This window comes from Acomys russatus, chromosome 5 (assembly GCF_903995435.1).
Source record: "Acomys russatus chromosome 5, mAcoRus1.1, whole genome shotgun sequence".
Taxonomy (NCBI): domain Eukaryota; kingdom Metazoa; phylum Chordata; class Mammalia; order Rodentia; family Muridae; genus Acomys; species Acomys russatus.
In genome coordinates, this window is record NC_067141.1 from 43,023,490 (window position 1) to 43,042,908 (window position 19,419).

Genomic DNA, 19,419 nt, shown 5'->3' on the forward strand with positions numbered 1-19,419 from the left:
GCTACTCTGCCAATACGTGAAGCAATAAGTCCTTTCCAAAGCTTACATTGCGGCATTAGTAAGGAATTCCAACTCTCCTTCCTCTCACCTCTGAACTTATGACAGGGACAGGTTTGGTCTATACAAATGGTCTTTGCTTCTTTTCATCACTGAAATAAGACAAGAAAAATACTCAATTTCCCCCGGCCCCTTTCTTTCTTCTTAGACAGAATTTTTCAGTGCATCACTGGCTGTCCTGGAACTTGCTGTGTAGATCAGGTTGGCCTAGAACTTAGAGGTCCATCTGCCTCTGCCTCTAGAGGGCTGGGATTACAGGTGTGTGCCACTACTGCCCAGCATGACATGATTTTTAACCAAAGGCAGAAGCAACTTGCTATAAGTAACTAATTTTTACAAAATAACTTGGTTAGCAATCTTATCTTGTCTATTAGTGAAGTATAGAGTTGCAAATGATGACCTTAGAACACCAACACCCTCGGCATTAGGAAATGAGGTCATTAGCATGAACTATGTTAGGTTTATATTAATTCTCAGTTCACACACATGCCATCAAAATGTAAACTTAGTAGTATGACAAACAAACAAACAAACAGCCCAAGCTAGAGGTGGTGGTGCACAAATGTAACCCCCCACATTTGGGAGGCTGAGTAAAAAGAAACTCAAGACCAGGCTTGGCTACACAGGAAGTTCAAGGAGAATCTGGGAACATGACATACTGCCTCATAAAACAACACCCCCCAACACACACACACACACAGACACATCAGTTCTAAGTGAGATTTGTTCTGTCACTACTTGTAAAAAACAATGTAAGGATGTACTTGCTAAGATAGTAAGTTGTCATGAAAAGCAGCCATCTGCGTGTTGAGGTGGTCTTGAATGAGCCCTTTCTGAAGGTGGAGCTCACCAGAGCACATCTACACCCTGCCCAGCGTTCTAAAGTCCACTTGAAATATAATCTAGGATGCAAGCTTTTTAAAGTTCAAATCACCACATACATATGAAGCAAGACAGAATCAGCTAAGAGCATCTGAGAATTTCAGGTTTTAACTTTATTCAATTCCTCTAAAAAAAAAAAAAAAAAAAGCACTTAGCAGGGTGTGGTGACGCACACCTGTAATCCCAGCAGCCTGGAAGGCAGAGGCAGGCAGATCTCTGTGAGTTAAAGGCCAGCCTGGTCTACAAAGAGAGTCCAAGACAGCCAAGGCTTCACACAGAAACCCTGTCTCAAAAAACCAAAAAGAAAAAGAAAAGCTTTTATTAATTTGTTCTAGGTAACAGTATCACTTCTGTTATAGGTCATATTACAACTGTTAAAAAACAAAGACTGTTTCTACATGTTTACTTTCTTACCCGTTCAATTCTTTCTCGGGTCCTCTCAGTTCCCACAGGAACCTCATGAATATGATACTGGCAGCAAAGGTAACTCATCACAGGATCAGGTGCATCAAATAACTCTCGCAAGTATGAAAAAAATCCATACTGTCTGAAAAGCAAAGTACTGATTTGGTTTTTCTTTTTAAAATATTACTTTAAAAACATGGTTACTAGCATGCCTATAATCTCAGCGCTCAGGGAAGCACAGGCAGGGGCACCTCTGTGAGTTCAAGGCCAGCCTGGTCTACAAAGAGAGTCCAGGACAGCCAAGGCTACACAAAGAAACCCTGTCTCGAAAAATAAACAAACAACAAACCTGATTACTGGGCTGAAGAGATGGTTCAGCAGATGAAATGCTCGTCTTGTAAGTACAGCAACAAAAAAATGTGGGTGCACTGGACTGGAGTTCAAACCCCACAACCCATACAAAAACTCTAGGCAAAGTGGCCCTGGCTGTTAACCCAATGGAAAGATGAAGACAGTGGATCACTGGGGCATCAAGCAACACAGTCTACCCTACTTGGTAAATTCCAGCCCAGTATGAGACTTTGTCCTTTCCTCCACACCATCACCACATCAAAACAAACAAACAAACAAACAAACAAACAAAACCCCAAAAACAACAGAGTGTGGTAGTTTGAATGAGAATGGCCCCATAGGCTCATGTTTGATTACTTGGTCCCCACTTGGTGGAACTGTTTGGGAAAGATTAGGAGGAAGGCCTTTGTTGGAAGGTTTCAAAAGCCGACACCAGGCCATTTCTCTCTGTGCCCTGTGCCAGTGGGTCAGATGTAAGCTCTCAGTAACTGTCCCAGTGATGTGTCTCCCTGCTAGGTGCCATATACCCCACTATGATGGTCATGGATTCTATTAATCCTCTGAAACTGTAAGCAAGCCCAAGTTAAACTTTTACTTTTACAAGCTGCCTTTGTCACGGTGTCTCTTCACAGCAATAGAGCTGGGGGTGGTGGCACACACCTTCAATCTCAGCACTGAGGAGGCAAAGGCAGGTGGATTCTGTAAGTCCAAGGACAGCATGTTCTACATGGTGAGTTTCAAGACCAACAGAGCTACACTGTGAGACACTGACTCAAAACAACAATTACCCCCCATCCTCCCCCCCGCCCCCCAAAAAAGAAGGAAAAGTAACTAAGACACACATTTTAGCAATAGTAGAAGAAAAGGATTTTTACATTTTAAAATCACTGGTGCTATTTTCTTACTTGCTATTAAGCTTAAGCCTTTTCACACTTACAAACTATTTTTTAATGAACTATTTTTTAAATATTAAGACTGTCTAGTTATATCCAGAGACCAGATATTTACATGATTGTATATATAAACCTGCAGTTCTTTACATTTAGCCCTACACAGAAATTATTTTTGCTTTAGAAAATGATTCATTACTTATTTCCAAAATAGCTAACTATTCCTTTTACCTTTAGTGAAAGACATCTTTCTTCAACTAACCCAACACTGCTCACTGATTTGAAAGATCCCTTCCATGAAACATGAACTATGCTACCGGGCACATTCCTAAGCTTCAACTTTTCCCAGTTTAGACTTCAGCAGAGCTCCTAAGACAGACAATACAGCTTATAACAAAGACAGACAATACAGCTTATAACAAACATATTATGTGAAGGAGACTTAGAAGTCATTTAAGATTATTCAGTGTTTAAATTAGTTTAATAATACTTTCAACTTACTTTAACTCATTCAGAGATCTTGAAGGTGCTTTGTCTGCATATGAAATCTTGGGAGCAATAACAGCATTTACTCTTAGTTTCTTATTGTCACGAACCTGAACAGAGGAAAAAGACAGTCTTAATTACCATCTGTTTAACTGGAATAATTTTTTAAGTCACCATATTCCCACTGGCATTGCTAGGGTAATCAGAATTTCTTAAATTAATTAAATAATTATTTATTTACTTTACATCCTAATAGTAGCCCCTTCCCGCATCTTCTCCTGGCTCACCTACCCTCCTTCTCTTTCCCCCGCCCCATCCCCCACCCCTACTTCTCAGAAAAGGTGAGCCCTTCCCACTACCAAGCCACGCCGGCATATGAAGTTGCTTCAGGACTGAGCACATCCCTGTGCTCTTCCCCTGTGACCTGGCAAGGCAAGGCAGCCAGGTGGAAATTAAGGGTGATCAGAAAGCTAAGCAAAGGATTAGCTTTTTCTTTAACATTTACCCACCCTAAAGCCAGGCATGATGGTTCAAACCTTTAATCCCAGCACTCAGGGAAGCAGAGGCAGGAGCTCTCAGTGGGTACAAATTAAATCCAGGACAGCCAAGGCTACACAGGGAAACCCAGCCTCAAATCTAACATACACACACACATGCACGCCCTATAAATTGAATATGAGCTTCTCTACTTTATAGAAGCTTCTTTATAAAAGCTACTTCTCTACTTTATCAAAGCTTCTCTGCTTTTGTGTGTGTGTGTGTGTGTGTGTGTGTGTGTGTGTGTGTGTGTGTGTGTTTCCTTCTCAATGCAAGGTCTTATTTACTCTGTGAACAAGAACTATGTACCTGAGGTTAGCCTCAAACTCACATCTTTTGCCTCAGCCTCTTATAATGGCATGATCTGATACTTTTTGATTGTTAATTACTCTGATCCCAGAGGTCTGCTTGTTGTCTTTTATGAACAGACACTCAAGTACGCCAAAATGATGTTTTGTAATCCTTGCTTCCAATTTATCCCTGATTAGCTGAATAAATTACTACACATCTGGGCAGGGCAGAAGTGAGATAGGGGTGGCAAAAGTTATCAGGCTTGGAGGAGAAAAGGATCAGGGGAGAGACAGGTAGAGGAAGAGTGGAAGCAAAGCCGCCATGGGTTAGCATGGACAGAAGCACATGGCTCCACTGGCATCAATGGAGGAAAGCAGCCAAGATGAGAAACAGCATGTGAAAGTATGGATGTGAAGTAGCCCAGAGAGGGATGATCAGAGCAATTGGCATAGAATGTGGGATTGGGAGATAAAGGATAGCATAGGAGGTTGATATCTGTTCTGCCCAAGTAAAATGAGCCCTATCTCAGGTGTCTTTATTGTTTGATAATGGGTTAAATAATACTGCCAGATAGGCTATTAGTAAACATTGTTAGCTCATCTGTATGAACTAAACAGCCTTTCAAGGGCTGGGATTACAGGTGTGTGCCCTTCCCTATGCCCATCCAAGGGTCTATTTCTTTCAGAAATATGTACTGAATTTTCAGATGAAACAAGGTATCTGGTATTGGCTTCAAAATATATAGATGGCAGATTTATACTTTCATTAATAGAAGATTGTCTTGCATGGGCTCACCTATCTGCAAATAATGATTATAAACTCTAGGCAAAATTTCAAACAATCATTTTAAAAATACTGGAAAGCAAATTGGAAGGATGGAATTAAGTGAGACCTGAGTTGATGTGACTTGAAAACTCCCTAATTGAGCAGGAGCAGTATAGGAATGAAAATTTAGATAGAAAGATGTAGTCTATAGCTTGAAGAAATCAGAGGATGGCTACATAAATGAAAGGGTAAATTCTTAGGATGCTGCCAAGTGAGAAGCATCAGATTCTCAGACCCGTTTCAATCTTTGGCTGGTCCTTCAACTATAAACTTACGGAAAAATTCTAGTGACTACGTGAAAGCAACAGAAGCCTTGGGGGCTGGAGGGGTGGGGCTGAGGGGACACACTGAACGGGAGGGGCTACAGAGACGGCTCAGTTCATAAAATGCCTGTCATGTGTTCATAACCCTAACATCCACATAAAAGCTGGGTAGGGCAGCACATATCTATAACCAAAGCAATGGGTAGGTACAGAGACAAGAAGAGCTTGTTAGCCAGGCAGCCAGCCAATCAGTAAGCTCAACGTTAAGTAAAAGACTCTGTTACAAAATTAATGTGGACAGAGAAAGACACCAGATGTTGACCTCTGGCTTCCACATGTCTCTGTCTCTCTCTCACACACACACACACACACACACACAGTTTGAAGTTTGAGTCTAGCTAAGTTTGCTGCTATCCAGTCTCTTCAAAAAAGAACTTGTCCTAGGGTATGATCTACAATTCTAGTGAATAATGAAAATTCTTATGTATAAGAATTAAATGCCATCACAGCTAAGAGAAAAAGCAGTCAAGAGAAACTTATCTCATCAGAACACAAATGGTAAATGTCAGGTTTAGCATACCCAAATTTTAAAGCAGTTAAACTTGTTTAAGAATATGATTACCAGCCGGGCGTGGTGGCGCACGCCTTTAATCCCAGCACTCGAGAGGCAGAGGCAGGCGGATCGCTGTGAGTTTGAGGCCAGCCTGGTCTACAAAGCGAGTCCATGATGGCCAAGGCTACACAGAGAAACCCTGTCTCGAAAAACCAAAAAAAAAAAAAAAAAAGAATATGATTACCACACGGAATTAACACATGGCCGACCCTTGTAGATATAGTAAACAAACAGATTTTAATAGAAACTCTAGGGAAAAAAATACATTATTCAAGATAAGAAAATTTCTCATGGAAGAGGATGTCTAGAAAATATAAGAAATAACAACACGTCAACAACAAGTGGAATGTTGGGATAATCTCTGCACTGTGTAAAGATTATTTTTGAATTATTCAAATGCTAATTTCTGGATAGCAGAGTTGAGACCAGGCTGGACTTTGGACTTTAGCATTGTTATTTTTATGAAGCATCACCAGTCTCAGTGTTTTGTAAACATCTTCTACATTACTTTCTGATTGGTTTAAAGGACTAAATGGTCGGGGCCGGAGAAATGGCTCAGAGGTTACGAGCACTGTTGCTTTTTCAAAGGTCCTGAGTTCAATTCCCAGCAACTACATGGTGGCTCACAACTATCTATAAGGGAGTTTGGTGCCCTCTCCTGGCAGGCAGGCACAAATGCAGGCAGAACATTGTATACATAGTAAATAAATAAATCTTAAGAAAAAAAAAAAAAAGAACTAAATGGTCTACAGCAGAGTAAGAGAGGATAGGTGGGGCATCTGGAAAGACAGGAACTCTGGGAAGGAGTTAGGAGAGAGAGATTCGCTGGCCGGAAACAGAGGAAGAAGCAAGTGCCAGTACTGAGGAAAGGTAACAAGCCAAGTGGCAGACTGGACTAGGATGAACAGGTTAACTAAGTTATATGATTTAGTTGGGAAACAGCCTAAGCTAAGGCCTGAACTATAACAAATAATCATCTCTCTCGGTGTCCTTACTGGGAGCTGGCGGGTTGAAACAGTCTGGTGACTGTGGAACATTAACAAAACAACTCAATTAAAAACAAAAAATGGAGCATGCACTAAGCAGAGTTCCCAAAAGATGAAACAAGTGGACTAGAAACATTTAAAGAAATGTTCAACACTCTTAGGCATCTGGGAAAGGTCAATTAAAATTGCTCTGAGATTTCATTTTACCCCAGTCAGAATGTCCAAGATCAGTAAAACAAACGGCAGCTGTGGTGACTAATCTTGGTTGTCAACTTGACTACATTTCAAAGCAACTAAACCTCAAGCACCTAGCATACCTGTGAGAAACTTTTCTTGGTTGGATCACTTGAAGTCAGAAGATCCACCTTAAATCTGGGCCACACCTTCTTCTGGTGGCAGCCCACATAAAAGACCATGGAAGAAGGAAGCTGGTGCTTCCTGTCTGCTTGCCTTTACTCTCACTGGCAAGCACATCTATCTTGACCCTTCCTTTGCTGGTGTCAGAACCTACTTCTTTGGGAAAGAAAACTTGCAGCTGTGTAGGATCTCCTGAGACTGCAGCACCAGACTGGGACTGCTGAGACACCTAGTCAGGTAGACTGAACAACTATTGGATTCTTAGATTTTCTGTCAGAAGACAGGTACTACTGGACTACTTGGACTGCAAGACACTCTAATAAACCCCTTTCATGTGTATGTATGTACGTATGTTTGTATACATGTATGTATGTTCATTCCACTGGTTCTGATCCTTAGTTAACTGCAACTAACACAACAGCACATGCCACCAAAAATGTGGGCAAGAGGAACACAGGGCTCATTGCTAGTGGGAGCACAACCTGACACAGCCATTATGAAAATCGGTGTGAAGGTTAACTGAAAACTGATGTGCGGCAAGACCCAGCTAACCTACTCTCGGGCTACCCAAGGGGCTCTCTATCACCAGGGGGACACTTACTCATCCACGTTCACTGGTACTCTAGATCCTCAAAAGCCAGAAATTACAAACAGTCAACATGTACACCAAGTGATGAGTAGACAATGAAATTGTGATATACATATACACAATGGAATATTATCCAGCTGATAAAAAAATTATAAAACTTGCAGGTAAATGGATGGAGCTTGAAACAATTATCTTGAGTGAGGTAACCCAGATCCCCCAAAATAAGTATTGCAATCTTTCTCTTATACAGAGTGTTAGCTTTCACGCTTTAGATGTGTGTTTCAATCTTAATAACTACATGGATTAGGTGCTAGTAAGGAACCATGAGGGAAGTAGAAATTCTTCAAATAAAATATGGTGTTATAAAGACATAAAGGGGAAAGAAGAATGGGAAGATTAAATAGGAAGTGGGATGGGAAGGCAGAGTAAAGGAGAGACTATGGGGAGGGACAACTAACTCTAAACACCATTTGAAAAACCATATGCAGACCTATTACTGTAGAAGCTTCCTAATATGTATACATATATGAAAGAAACCATATAATGGAGGACACAATGCTCCATCTAGATATCTTACCCCAAAAAGTTAAACCCCCCAGTGGCAGGAATAGATTGCATCTTAAGTCATTATCCAAAGCTCCTCCTGCTCTCCAAACATCACAGGCTATTGCCTAGTCTTTCGGCTACTTTCCATAATCTTGGCAAGGCCTCATTGCTTACGTAATAAAACATGGAGACTAGAGCTGACGCCCAGTCAGAAGCTTCACCCTTCTTGACTAGCATTTGCAGTTATAAAAGGTACTTTGCATGCTACTGGAGGAGAAAAGCCATCAATTTCATCCAGCTACAAATTAGTTCTATGACCTATAACAGAGACATGCTTGCAAGCTATACTGGTGCATCAGTGGCACACATGTTATGGAAGTAATTAACTTTGTTTAAAAGGCCCACTCTATGAGATGGAATCCATAGATGACACTGCCAAAGTGGTCAACAACTTGAGAGTAGATAGACTACAGCCTAGGAGAAAACCTAATATTATTCTGCTAAACTTAAGCAGTGATTCTCACAAGCCCTTTGGGAGTCACACATCATATAGCTTGCATAGATATTTGTATTACAATTCATAATAGTAGCAAAATTAGTTATGAAGTAGTAATGAAATCATTTTATGGAAGGAACCGTATTAAAAGGTCATAGTATTAGGAAGGTTGAGAACCACTGTGCGTGCTAAAGAGATAAAGCACTAAAATGACTCCTAAAGACATAATGCTGTACCAATAGAGCAGAGTTCTTTCAACCTTTATCAGAGATACTGCTCTTTCAGGAGTTGGTAATTAACAAAGAGACCGCATACCTTTAATGCCAGCACTTGGATCGCTTTGAGTTCAAGGCCAGCCTGATTGGTCTACAAAGTGAGTTCAGGACAGCCAGGGTTACACAGAGAAACTCTGTCTCTGAAACACACACACAGACACACAGACACACACACACAGAGAGATAGAGAGAGAGAGAGAGAGAGAGAGAGAGAGAGAGAGAGAGAGAGAGAGACTGATTCACAACTGGACAATGTGAAGAGAGTTACAGGTGTTGAAGTACTCAGTCCAAAGTCTTTTTATCAATAACCCTCCCTGCCTCAGGGATCTACGCAGAAAGGAAGAGGAAAAAATTTAAGAACCAGAGGTGATGAATGACTCCAAGGAAACAGTGTCTTCCAGATACAACTTGACTGATACACATATGAACTCAGAGACTGTGTCAGCACACAGAAGCCCTACACAGACTCAAAACCAGACAAAATGCCAGCATAGAACAGGGGAAATGGACAAAAAGTTCCACCCCTAACCAAAAAGCTACTTCAATCAATACCTGGTAGGAAGTGTTAAACCAGATTTCTCCAATGATGTGTCCCTGGGTATGGTATATCAACCACACTCCTGAATAGGCCCCACGCTTAATAGTTGCCAACCTAAAATGGACTCCATGATTTTGTGTGTTTAAGTATTATGTGCTCTGTGTTTTGTTTCTAGTACTATTTTGTTGTGTTGGTTTTTACTTTACTCCTGTGTGTGCCCCCATCCCTTTTTTTGACAGAGAGAGAACATGAAGTTAGGTGGGGAGAATTTGGAAGAAATTGGGAAGGGTAAAAATATGATTAAAATACAATGGGTAATTTTTGGTTTTGTTTGTTTGTTTTGAGTCTAGGTTTCTCTTGTAGTCCTGGACATCCTGGACTCTGTAGACCAGGCTGGCCTCGAACTCACAGAGATCCACCTGCCTCTGCCTCCCGAGTGCTGGGATTAAAGGTGTGCACCACCACACCTGGCTGTACAATTTTTAAAAACAAAAATCTGGAAAAAAATCATGAGCTTAACTTTGAAATACACTACAAAAGTTGGAAGGGTTCAGTGATACATGACGGTAGTTCCAAGGCAAGGGCAAGAGGCAAGAAGATCTTTGGAGTTCAAGGCCTCTGGAAGTTCACAGCAAGTGCTATTTAAAAAATAAATTAAATACAACATTCTCTCACTCAATCTTATATGTAAACGATTCAAAGTGAATTTTAGAAATCCATCTTTCTAAAGACCATGCGGTGGTTTGAATAAGATTGGCCCCTATAGGCTCATATATCTGAATGCAAAGGTATGTCCTTGTTGGAGTAGGTATGGACTTGCTAAAGGAAGTGTGTTACTAAGGGTGGGCTGTGGGGTTTCAAATGCTCAAGCCAGGCCCTATGTCACTCTCTCTACCTGCTGCCCGCCAATGCAGATTTAGAAATTCTCAGCTACCTTCCCAGCCAACTGGTCTGCCTGCACGCTGCCATGCTTCCCGCCATGATGACAATGGACTAAACCTCTGAACTGGAAGCCAGCCCCAATTAAATGTTTTCCTTCATAAGAGTTGCCTTGGCCATGGTGTCTCTTCATAGCAACAGAAATCCTAAGACAGACCATACAGCAAACATTTTAAAAAGATATATAAAACATGCACTGGGCAGGAGAGGGTGAGGAGTAAAGTGTGTGCCTTGTACGCACAAGAACCTAAGTTTGATCCCCAGAGCCCAAATACAGAGTGGAGGACAGGGCTGCACACTTGTAACCCAGTGCAGGGGAAGTGAAGACAGGCAGATCCTTTGCACTTTGCTGGCCTGCCTGCCTACTCTAACTGGTGAGCTCCAGGTGAGTAAGAAACTTGGTCTCAAAAAACCCCAAATCAAACCAAAAAGCCATCCCCACTCCAAAAAGAATAAAACCCCAAACTAAACCAAAAACAATCAAAAAACCCCAACTCAAAACACACACACACACACACACACACACACACACACACACACACACACACACACACACACACCCAAAAGACAAACCAATGCTGAGACAGTAGAATGGAGGAGTTTCATTTGTGATTGACAGAGTAACGCTCTAAAACTTCTTTCAGGTCATTTTACGAAAAACAAAACCCATACAACAACAACAACAACAACAACAAAACGAGTAAGTGCATTGATGATAAGGTGATATTATTTCAGAAAATACATAAGGAGATTATAAATCCATAAAGGAGAAAATTAGAACGTGCCTTGTCAATTAGAATGTATTATTGGGAGGATGTGGAGAGAGGAACACTCCTTCATTGCTGGTGGGAATGCAAACTAGTACAGCCACTCTGGAAATCTATCTGGTGCTATCTCAGAAAACTGGGAATAGGGCTTCCTTAAGACCTAGCTATTATACTCCTTGGAATATACCCAGAAGATGCTCCAGCACACAACAAGAAAATTTGCTCAACCATGTTCATAGCAGCCTTATTCATAATAGCCAGAACATGGAAACAGCCTAAGTGTTCATCAGTAGAAGAATGGATAAAGAAACTGTGGTACATATACACTATGGAATACTACTCAGCTATTAAAAACAAAGAATTCCCAAATTTTGTGGGTAAATGGATTGAGCTAGAAATGATCATAATGAGTGAGTTAACCCAGAAGCAGAAAGACTCAAATGGTATATACTCACTTATATCTGCATACTAGCCCAAGGGGCATGTCACACGAAAGCCTTCACTTACCAGGAAACTGGGACAGAGGGGTGGACATCCTATTGGGACTCTAGATGAGAGAAGCATGGGAGAATAGCAAAGTAGAAGGATCCAGAGGATCCTAGAAACCTACAAGTAGAACATTATGATAGGCAGATTTGGGCCCAGGGGTCCCGCTCAAACTAAGGCACCAGCCAAGGACAATACAGGCGGTAAACTTTAAACTGCTACCCAGATCTAGCCAATGGTCAGAACATTCTCCACAGTTGAGTGGAGAGTGGGATATGACTTTCTCACGTACTCTGGTGCCTCACATTTGACCATGTACCCTGGAGGGGGAGACCTGGTGGCACTCAGAGGAAGGACAGCAGGTTACCAAGAAGAGACTTGATACCCTATGAGCATATACAGGGGGAGGTAATCCCCCTCAGGAATAGTCAGTCATAGGGGAGGGGAATAATGGGAAAATGGGAGGGAGGGAAGAATGGGAGGATACAAGGGATGGGATAACCATTGAGATGTAACAAGAATAAATTAATAAAAAAAAAAAATAAGTAGAAAAAAAAAAAAAGAATGTATTATTGGTTAATACTTGCCTCTCTGAGGAAAATCTCCATATCTTCTTGACTTTCAAACACAAAGGCTCTTAGGTCATTTGAAGAAATATGATTTTCAACATATTTTGCATTTTTATTATCTTTCATATTAATCTAAAAAGAGAAAAAATTTGTTTTATTGAAACCCAGTGATTATTAAATACATGCACATATATCTTTGATTATTTAATAAATTTACTGCTAAGTAATTTTAAAACATGTTACTCAGAACCACCACACAATGTTCAGTTTTAAGTTATCTTAAAAAGGGCTCTGGGTTCCTTCTGGTTAACTCATTCAAAGTTGGAGACTGCAACCTACAAATACAGATAGTTCTCATCTTTCCCCAGACTGAGTATCTTTCTTCTAAATCTTGACAGAAATGTCCTATTCTACTTGGCAATACCTGGTAAAACAAAACAAACAAACAAACAAACAAACAAACAAAAAACATAACAAAATCTTCACTAGACACATGGAAAAAACTTGTTATCACAATCAGGTATCAGACCCTCAAAGTCAAAGGTTTGCATCACTACAACATAAACTTACTCACTTGAAGTTTTTGGTTTTTTTCTACTATGAAATTCTATGAACAATTCATTGTGTGGCTTGTGTTACTGGCCTCAAACTTGTGATCCTCCACATCAACCTCATAGGTCCTGTTATTACAAGCATGTACCACCACATACAACTTTTACTAACATGTTTAATAAATACTTACTAATTAGACATTACTGTACAAGTGGACAATTCTATAGGAAATATTAAGACAGATATGGAAGAACTGTCTCAAGAATACCAAGTCTTTATTACAGAAGCAAAATGAAAAGCAAAGCACCATATAGTTCTCATTAGCAAAGACACACTAGGAAGTGCGGTCTAGACCTCACAGGAGAGCTAGATGAAAGACAAGGTATTACACAGAACGCTGCACCATGAGGCACGCTATTTTTAACTAGGGCTCTGGTCTGGGGATATAGCTCAGTGGGAGAGCCCTTGTTTACTATGTAACAAACAGGTCCTAGATTCAATTTCCAATACTGGTTAAAAAAAAAAAGTATGGTTTTTAAAAAGTAGGTTTGCTATAAAAACAGTGTCCAATACTATTATTCTCTATTTTCTACATCAAGTGTGGAAAAATGGGAGTGCAGACAGACAGCAAGCTCTGTAAAACGTGATCCTTCAAGCACACACTCTATAAACATCTAGTGTCTGTCATTTCACATTCTTTTTCATATTCAATTACTCTGTGGTAAAGAAGAGCAAATGTTCACTTCAACTTCTAGAATGAACAAAAATAACTGCTATGGACGAGCCAGTACATGACGTGGTTCTCAGGTTTCCCGAGCGTATTTATTAGAAGTATCTTTCCATTTGAGAACCCAACCCCCTCATCTTGTGTAAACAGTTCATCACACGGCCATTGAATACTTTGAAATCTCACAAGTAATCACTTTGTTCACTAGCTAATTTGTGCCACTCTAGCTGTAAGTGATTTATCTTTTTTCCAGGTTTAATATATATGCTCAAGTAAAATTTATAAGACACACTAGTTCTTCAGTTTCCTGTTTCTTAGTATCCTGTTCCTTTCTTTCTGGTATTCAGTTGACATACTCCTTGCCTACAGTTTTTAAAGACTTTTATAGGTACGCCTTCAGAAAGTAGTAAGATACAGACTGGCAGGCATAAGAGACATAGCACTCTTCACTTCATCTAGTTAATGTAGTCTCCTGTTTCACAAATTTTTAAATGAAAAATTTCTACAGAGCCTATTGAATCTGTTTTAAAATTCATTAACATGTCATAAACTCATTTATCTAAATTAATTAGTTTATTCACTTTACATCCCGACTGTAGGCCCTCTTTCCTCTCCTCCCTTCCCCATCCACCGCCCCCCTTCCTCCTTTACCTGCTCCTTACTTGTCGGATAAGGGGGTCATTCATCTATTATTAGCTCTAAACTATAACATTATTTGTTTGTGTACAGATTCATGTATATGTATATTAAGTGGAGGTCAGAGGACAATTATCATTGTTTTTTGAGGCAAGATTGCCTATTGTCTGGTAGACTAGCTTGGCTGGAAGAGAATCTGAGATCCATCCGCCTCTACTTCCCTAGTGCTAGGATTATAAGCACGCCACCACAGTTAGTTTTTCACATGGGTTTCTGGGGGATCATATTCAGTTGTCCGGAAGCACTTTACCAAATGAACTATCACCGCAGACCCCACAACAGCATTTAATAGTTGAACTGTATTCTGTGAGTATAAAGGTGATTTATCTCACCTACCAGTGTCTGTATAAATTTTCTTCTCTATGTACGTTAACTATGTTAATATAAGGTATAATTGTTATTATAAACATAAAAATACTATAAGAATATCTATAAATATTTTACACATTTCTCAATTTCTAGACTGGAGTTGTTAGAAACAAATCATGGAAATGGGATACTGACAAGGTATATGACATTTCCAATGTATACACTCTTAACTTGCTAAAGTAGCTTCCTTTCAAGTAGACTTGAAAGGTTAAATGTAGTTATACATGGAAAGAGAAGCTAGAAAAGCAAAAAGCCACTCCATGAAAGTAGAGTGCATCTTCTGGTCTCAAATACTAACATGTAGTTAAACATGTAAATATGCCCCAGCTAGTGATGTGGCCTGGTGACGCGCTATAGTCAGACAGCCAGACGGCACATTTGATTACGTTTTGAACTATCACTGAGGTGTTTTTTGTTTTGTTTTGTTTTTTAATGTGTAAATAAGCCAGGTGTGGTGGCATACACCCCTAATCCTACCACTCTGGGAGGCAGAGGCAGATCACTGTGAGTTAAGGCCAGCCTGGTCTACAAAGTGAGTTGTCAACAACCAAGGCTCCACAGAGAAACACTTATCTCAAAAACAAACCAAAAACCAAAAACTATACTTGCATTATAACTTATAGCAATGATTTTTTTTCCAGTCTGTATCAGATCAAAACATAAATTTTCTTCTTAATTTTGGAAAAATATTCTCTTTGCTATTTTTTATTTGCTTTTAGAAGACAAGGTTTTACTATGTAACCCAGGCTAGCATTGAACTTAACTTACACCTAAGGCTAACAATCAAATTCTCAATCCTCCTGCCTTGGCTTCTTGAGAACTGACCTTACAGGCACACCTAACAGTGAAGAAAATAATATATTACAAATATTAATTGTACTAATATTAAGTTACAGTAAGAGTAAAATCTTACCGTGAGCATTATGGGCTCACAGACTCTCTGCTTGAACCTGTCTCTGTTATTTCTCAGCCACACCACTGCGTCGTACGTGTCCCGATACCGCTGTCTCAGCTTATCTTCCTTCTGATTCATAAGATTGTCAAAACGTATGATATGATCACCCACACCTAAAATTTTAAGGAAAGGTGTTATTTCTCTGAAAAATTAGTATGTCAACATATAAACAATACAAAATATTTTTATCTAGAGATTATTCATAAATACCACCCAGAACAAATCTTTCAAAATTACTTAACATTTATGATAAAAAGTGACCCTGAAGCTATGAAAAGAGGTCATCTGGAAATATAAAAAAGACATAAATAACAGTTTTTCTAACAGAAGAGTGGGCCACAAGAAATTTTTTTTTTTCTTTTGAAAGTAATTACCTTTAATGTAGAACTGAATATATTACAAAATCAAGAAAGGAGGATACTAAATTTAGATGTTCTCAAGTAAAACAATTAATTTTCAGTATCTCTTCTTAGAAAGTTTCTACAAACATAAAAGAAATAAAGAGGAGGGGGTGGGGAAGAGATAATAGAATTCAAGAATAGATTTACTCAGTGCAGAAAAGGTCTAAGACAAATCCCAGATGAGGACCATGGAGAAGGCCTTGAAAACAAACAGTTTGGTTAGATGGAGGCACAACAGCAAGATGCAGAATTAAAACAAAAACAAAAACAAAGACTAGTTGGGTTTTTTTCTTTCCAAATTTAAGAAAATGCTGGACTGGTGAAATGGCTCAGTGGACGGAAGTGCTTGTTACGCAAGCCTGATGACCTCAAGTTGCCCCACAGACCCCACCAAAGCAGGCGGGTCACTGTGACTTCGAGGCCAACCTGGCCAACAAAGTGAGTCCAGGACAGCCAAGATAACATAGAGAAACCCTGTCTCCAAAAACCAAAAACCAAAAATCAAAATCCAAAAGAAAAGAAACGGAAAAAAAAAAAAAAAAAAAAAGAGATTGTCTTCTGACTTCCATATGTGCCTAGTGACAAACGTATGTCCATCTACACAGTCATAACTTGTCTTTAACTTAAAGATATGCTACAACTAATGGTATTTTCTAAAAAAGGCAAATTAAACCTTTAAAAATATTATCAATAAAAGGCAACTCAATTATACTGTACTCAGATATAAATAAGTTTAGAACTCTAATTGCTAAGAAAAGTACAATTATTGTACTTAACAAAACTTTAGCTTTGCAAACAGAAAGCAGAGATGGGTAACAAGGCTTGAGTGTGAAAAGCAAGAATGGAGCACTGCATTAGGACCTAAGCACACACATGGACAGTCAGCACTGACAACTACTTAATAACAAATGCCAGTATTACTCATGTAATCATTTTGGAAATTAAAATAAAAAGGAAGCTAGTGGCACACACCTTTAATCCCAGCACTCAGGAGGCAGAGTCAGGTGGATCTCAGTAAGTTCAAGGTCATCCTGGTCTACAGAATGAGTTCCAAGACAACCAGGACTACACAGAAAAATCTTATCCCAGGAGGGGGAAAAAGGGCAGGGGGACACATTTTAAGCTAAAATCTACATAGAGAAAACAGAAAACTAAGGTGTGCAAAATTAATTAAGCAGACTGTATGCCCAACTGGCGCCCAGGCTTTCTGTGGGCTTGCATGGGTCAGGGAGGCTGTTCAGAGGGCCAATCCACCCTTGTAGCTTTCCCTAGTCCAGGAGGTTTCAGGCACCCCCCCCCCCCTGCCCCGATGCAGATTCAGTCCCAAAACTGAGTTCACCCACCAAGTAAGGCTGCAGTTGTTTCCTTCTCGGGGTGTGGGCAGTGGCTGGGAATGTATCCACTGTAGACTGTGTGCCCGACTGGTGCCTAGGCTTTCTGTGGGCTTGCGTGGGTGGGTCACAGGTCCCAATCCACCCTCAGGGTTCTACTCAAACTATGGCACCTGCCAAGGACAATACGTGAAGTAAACTTTGAACCCCTACCTAGATCTAGCTGATGGACAGGACATTCTCCACAGTTGAGTGGAGAGTGGGGTCTGACTTTCACACGAACTCTGATGCCCCATATTTGACCATGTCTCCTGGAGGGGGAGACCTGGTGGCACTCAGAGGAAAGATAGCAGGCTACCAAGAAGAGACTTGGTACCCTATGAGCATATACAGGGAGAGGTAATCCCCCTCAGGAACAGTCATAGGGGAGGGGAATAAGAGGAAAAGGGGAGGGAGGGAAGAATGGGAGGATACAAGGGATGGGATAACAACTGAGATGTAATATGAATTAATAAATAAAATTTTAAAAAGAATAAAAAATTAATTAAGCAATAGTGAAATAACTGAAATATGTGATGAATAGAAGTAGAGTGCCACAGTAAACTGCTAAGAGTTAAGAGCGGGTCTGGCGGAAGGAAAGAGAGTGCCACTCTTCCTGCGCTCCTTTCAACTGCATGACCCAGCACTCAGGTAAACAGATCCAAATGGATCAAAGATGAGTCAGTATGAAGAGGTTAGAGTTAAGGGAAATAAGCAAGTCTCCATTTTATAAACCATTCTTTGCCCCAAGGAAACTTACTCCGCTTCTGCTTCTCCAGCATCTCCTTTTCTCTCTGTTTGTCAATGATCTCGCCTTCACATAACGCCTTTTCCTCTTGAACTCGCCTCAGATCATTTGTGATGGCATCAATCTGCGGCTGAACGTTCTCGCAGTTTTCTGCAGTCCTGAGCTCATTCTGCAAATCTTCTATCATCTTGCGGGTGTTACTTATCCTCTTCTGCCGGTCATGCTCTTCATTCTGTTTGACTGTCAGGGCCTGCTGGAGTTCCTTAATCTAACAAAGCAAAAGTAGGTCAGTACCCGAGGTTGTTTCTTCTAGTCTATTTGGTTTTTGCAGAAACATAGTTTTAAGTTACCTAGGACGAGGGTGTGGTGCTCACTGGAAGAGCTGAGTTGTCATAGGACACAGAGAACTTGGGGCTAGGTCACCAGAACCTTATGCAGGTATGCACACACACACCCGATGAGCACTACTTTCTTTAAATAGTTTATCAGCAGATTATTTACCACCCATCAAACTACCAGTAATTTTATTTGTTCCTAAGTATATCAAAAGTACTTAACAGCAATTTAACATAGTTACTTATTAAAATACTTTGGAAAAAAAAAAAACATGTAAAGTCAGACGCCTAACTACTCACAGAAAGTATATACCACACATAGGACCAAAATTTAAAAAGAAATGATAATAATTCTAAGTTCTTACTTTTAAACAAAAACAATTTTCTTTCAACGAAATTATTTTGTACCACACCTCATGTTAACGCTGAAATTTTAATCATCAATCTTTATATTTAAACCTTTTTACTTATAATCAGAATAAATTATTTTTAAAAATCAGATGTACTGGGGGGAAAGGGCTAAGAGGTTAAAAGCATTTTCTGCTCCTCAGAGGTCCTAAGTTCAATTCCCACCAACCACATGGTGGCTCATAACCATCTATACTAGGACCTGGTGCATACCTGGTATGCAGGCATACATGCAGATAGATCACTCACATACATAAAATAAATACATCTTTGGAAAAAGATCAGATATGTTGGCTGGCCACCTGTTGTCAACAGAATTTAATCAAAATTATAGTTTACCAAGCCACCATTTTCTTTAAGATAAACACAAATGGGGGACTGGAGAGATGGCTCACTGGTTAAGAGCTCTTTCAAAGGACCTGGGTTTGATTCCTAGTACCCACATGGCAGCTCACAACCACCTATATATCCAGTTTCAGAGGATCTAGCATCTTCGTCTAATGTCTGAGAACATTAGGAACATCAGACATACATGAAGGCAAAATACCCATATATACTTTTTAAAATCTAAAATAAATAAATAAATAATATATACAAATAAATACTTCTACATTTAATTTGTTTTTATAAATAAAATGTTGTACTGAAATAAAGGGAGTACATTTCATAATTTTATTTCTAAGTCACATTTCTTTCCTCTTTTCCACTAT

At 39.8% G+C, this 19,419-nt stretch overlaps 1 protein-coding gene across 3 annotated transcripts in view; it reads right to left on the reverse strand.

Moving 5' to 3' along the window:
• The window catches only part of Smc5 (structural maintenance of chromosomes 5), a 77,121-nt gene that overhangs the window by 26,367 nt on the left and 31,335 nt on the right, over positions 1 to 19,419 (reverse strand). For all 3 annotated transcript variants that reach the window (XM_051146261.1, XM_051146260.1, XM_051146259.1), the window contains exons 9-13: positions 17,979 to 18,234; positions 15,406 to 15,560; positions 12,167 to 12,280; positions 3,087 to 3,181; positions 1,354 to 1,486 (exon numbers count right to left, since the gene is read on the reverse strand). In XM_051146261.1, coding sequence (XP_051002218.1) covers positions 1,354 to 1,486; positions 3,087 to 3,181; positions 12,167 to 12,280; positions 15,406 to 15,560; positions 17,979 to 18,234 — 753 coding nt within the window. The remainder of the gene's footprint in view (positions 1 to 1,353; positions 1,487 to 3,086; positions 3,182 to 12,166; positions 12,281 to 15,405; positions 15,561 to 17,978; positions 18,235 to 19,419) is intronic.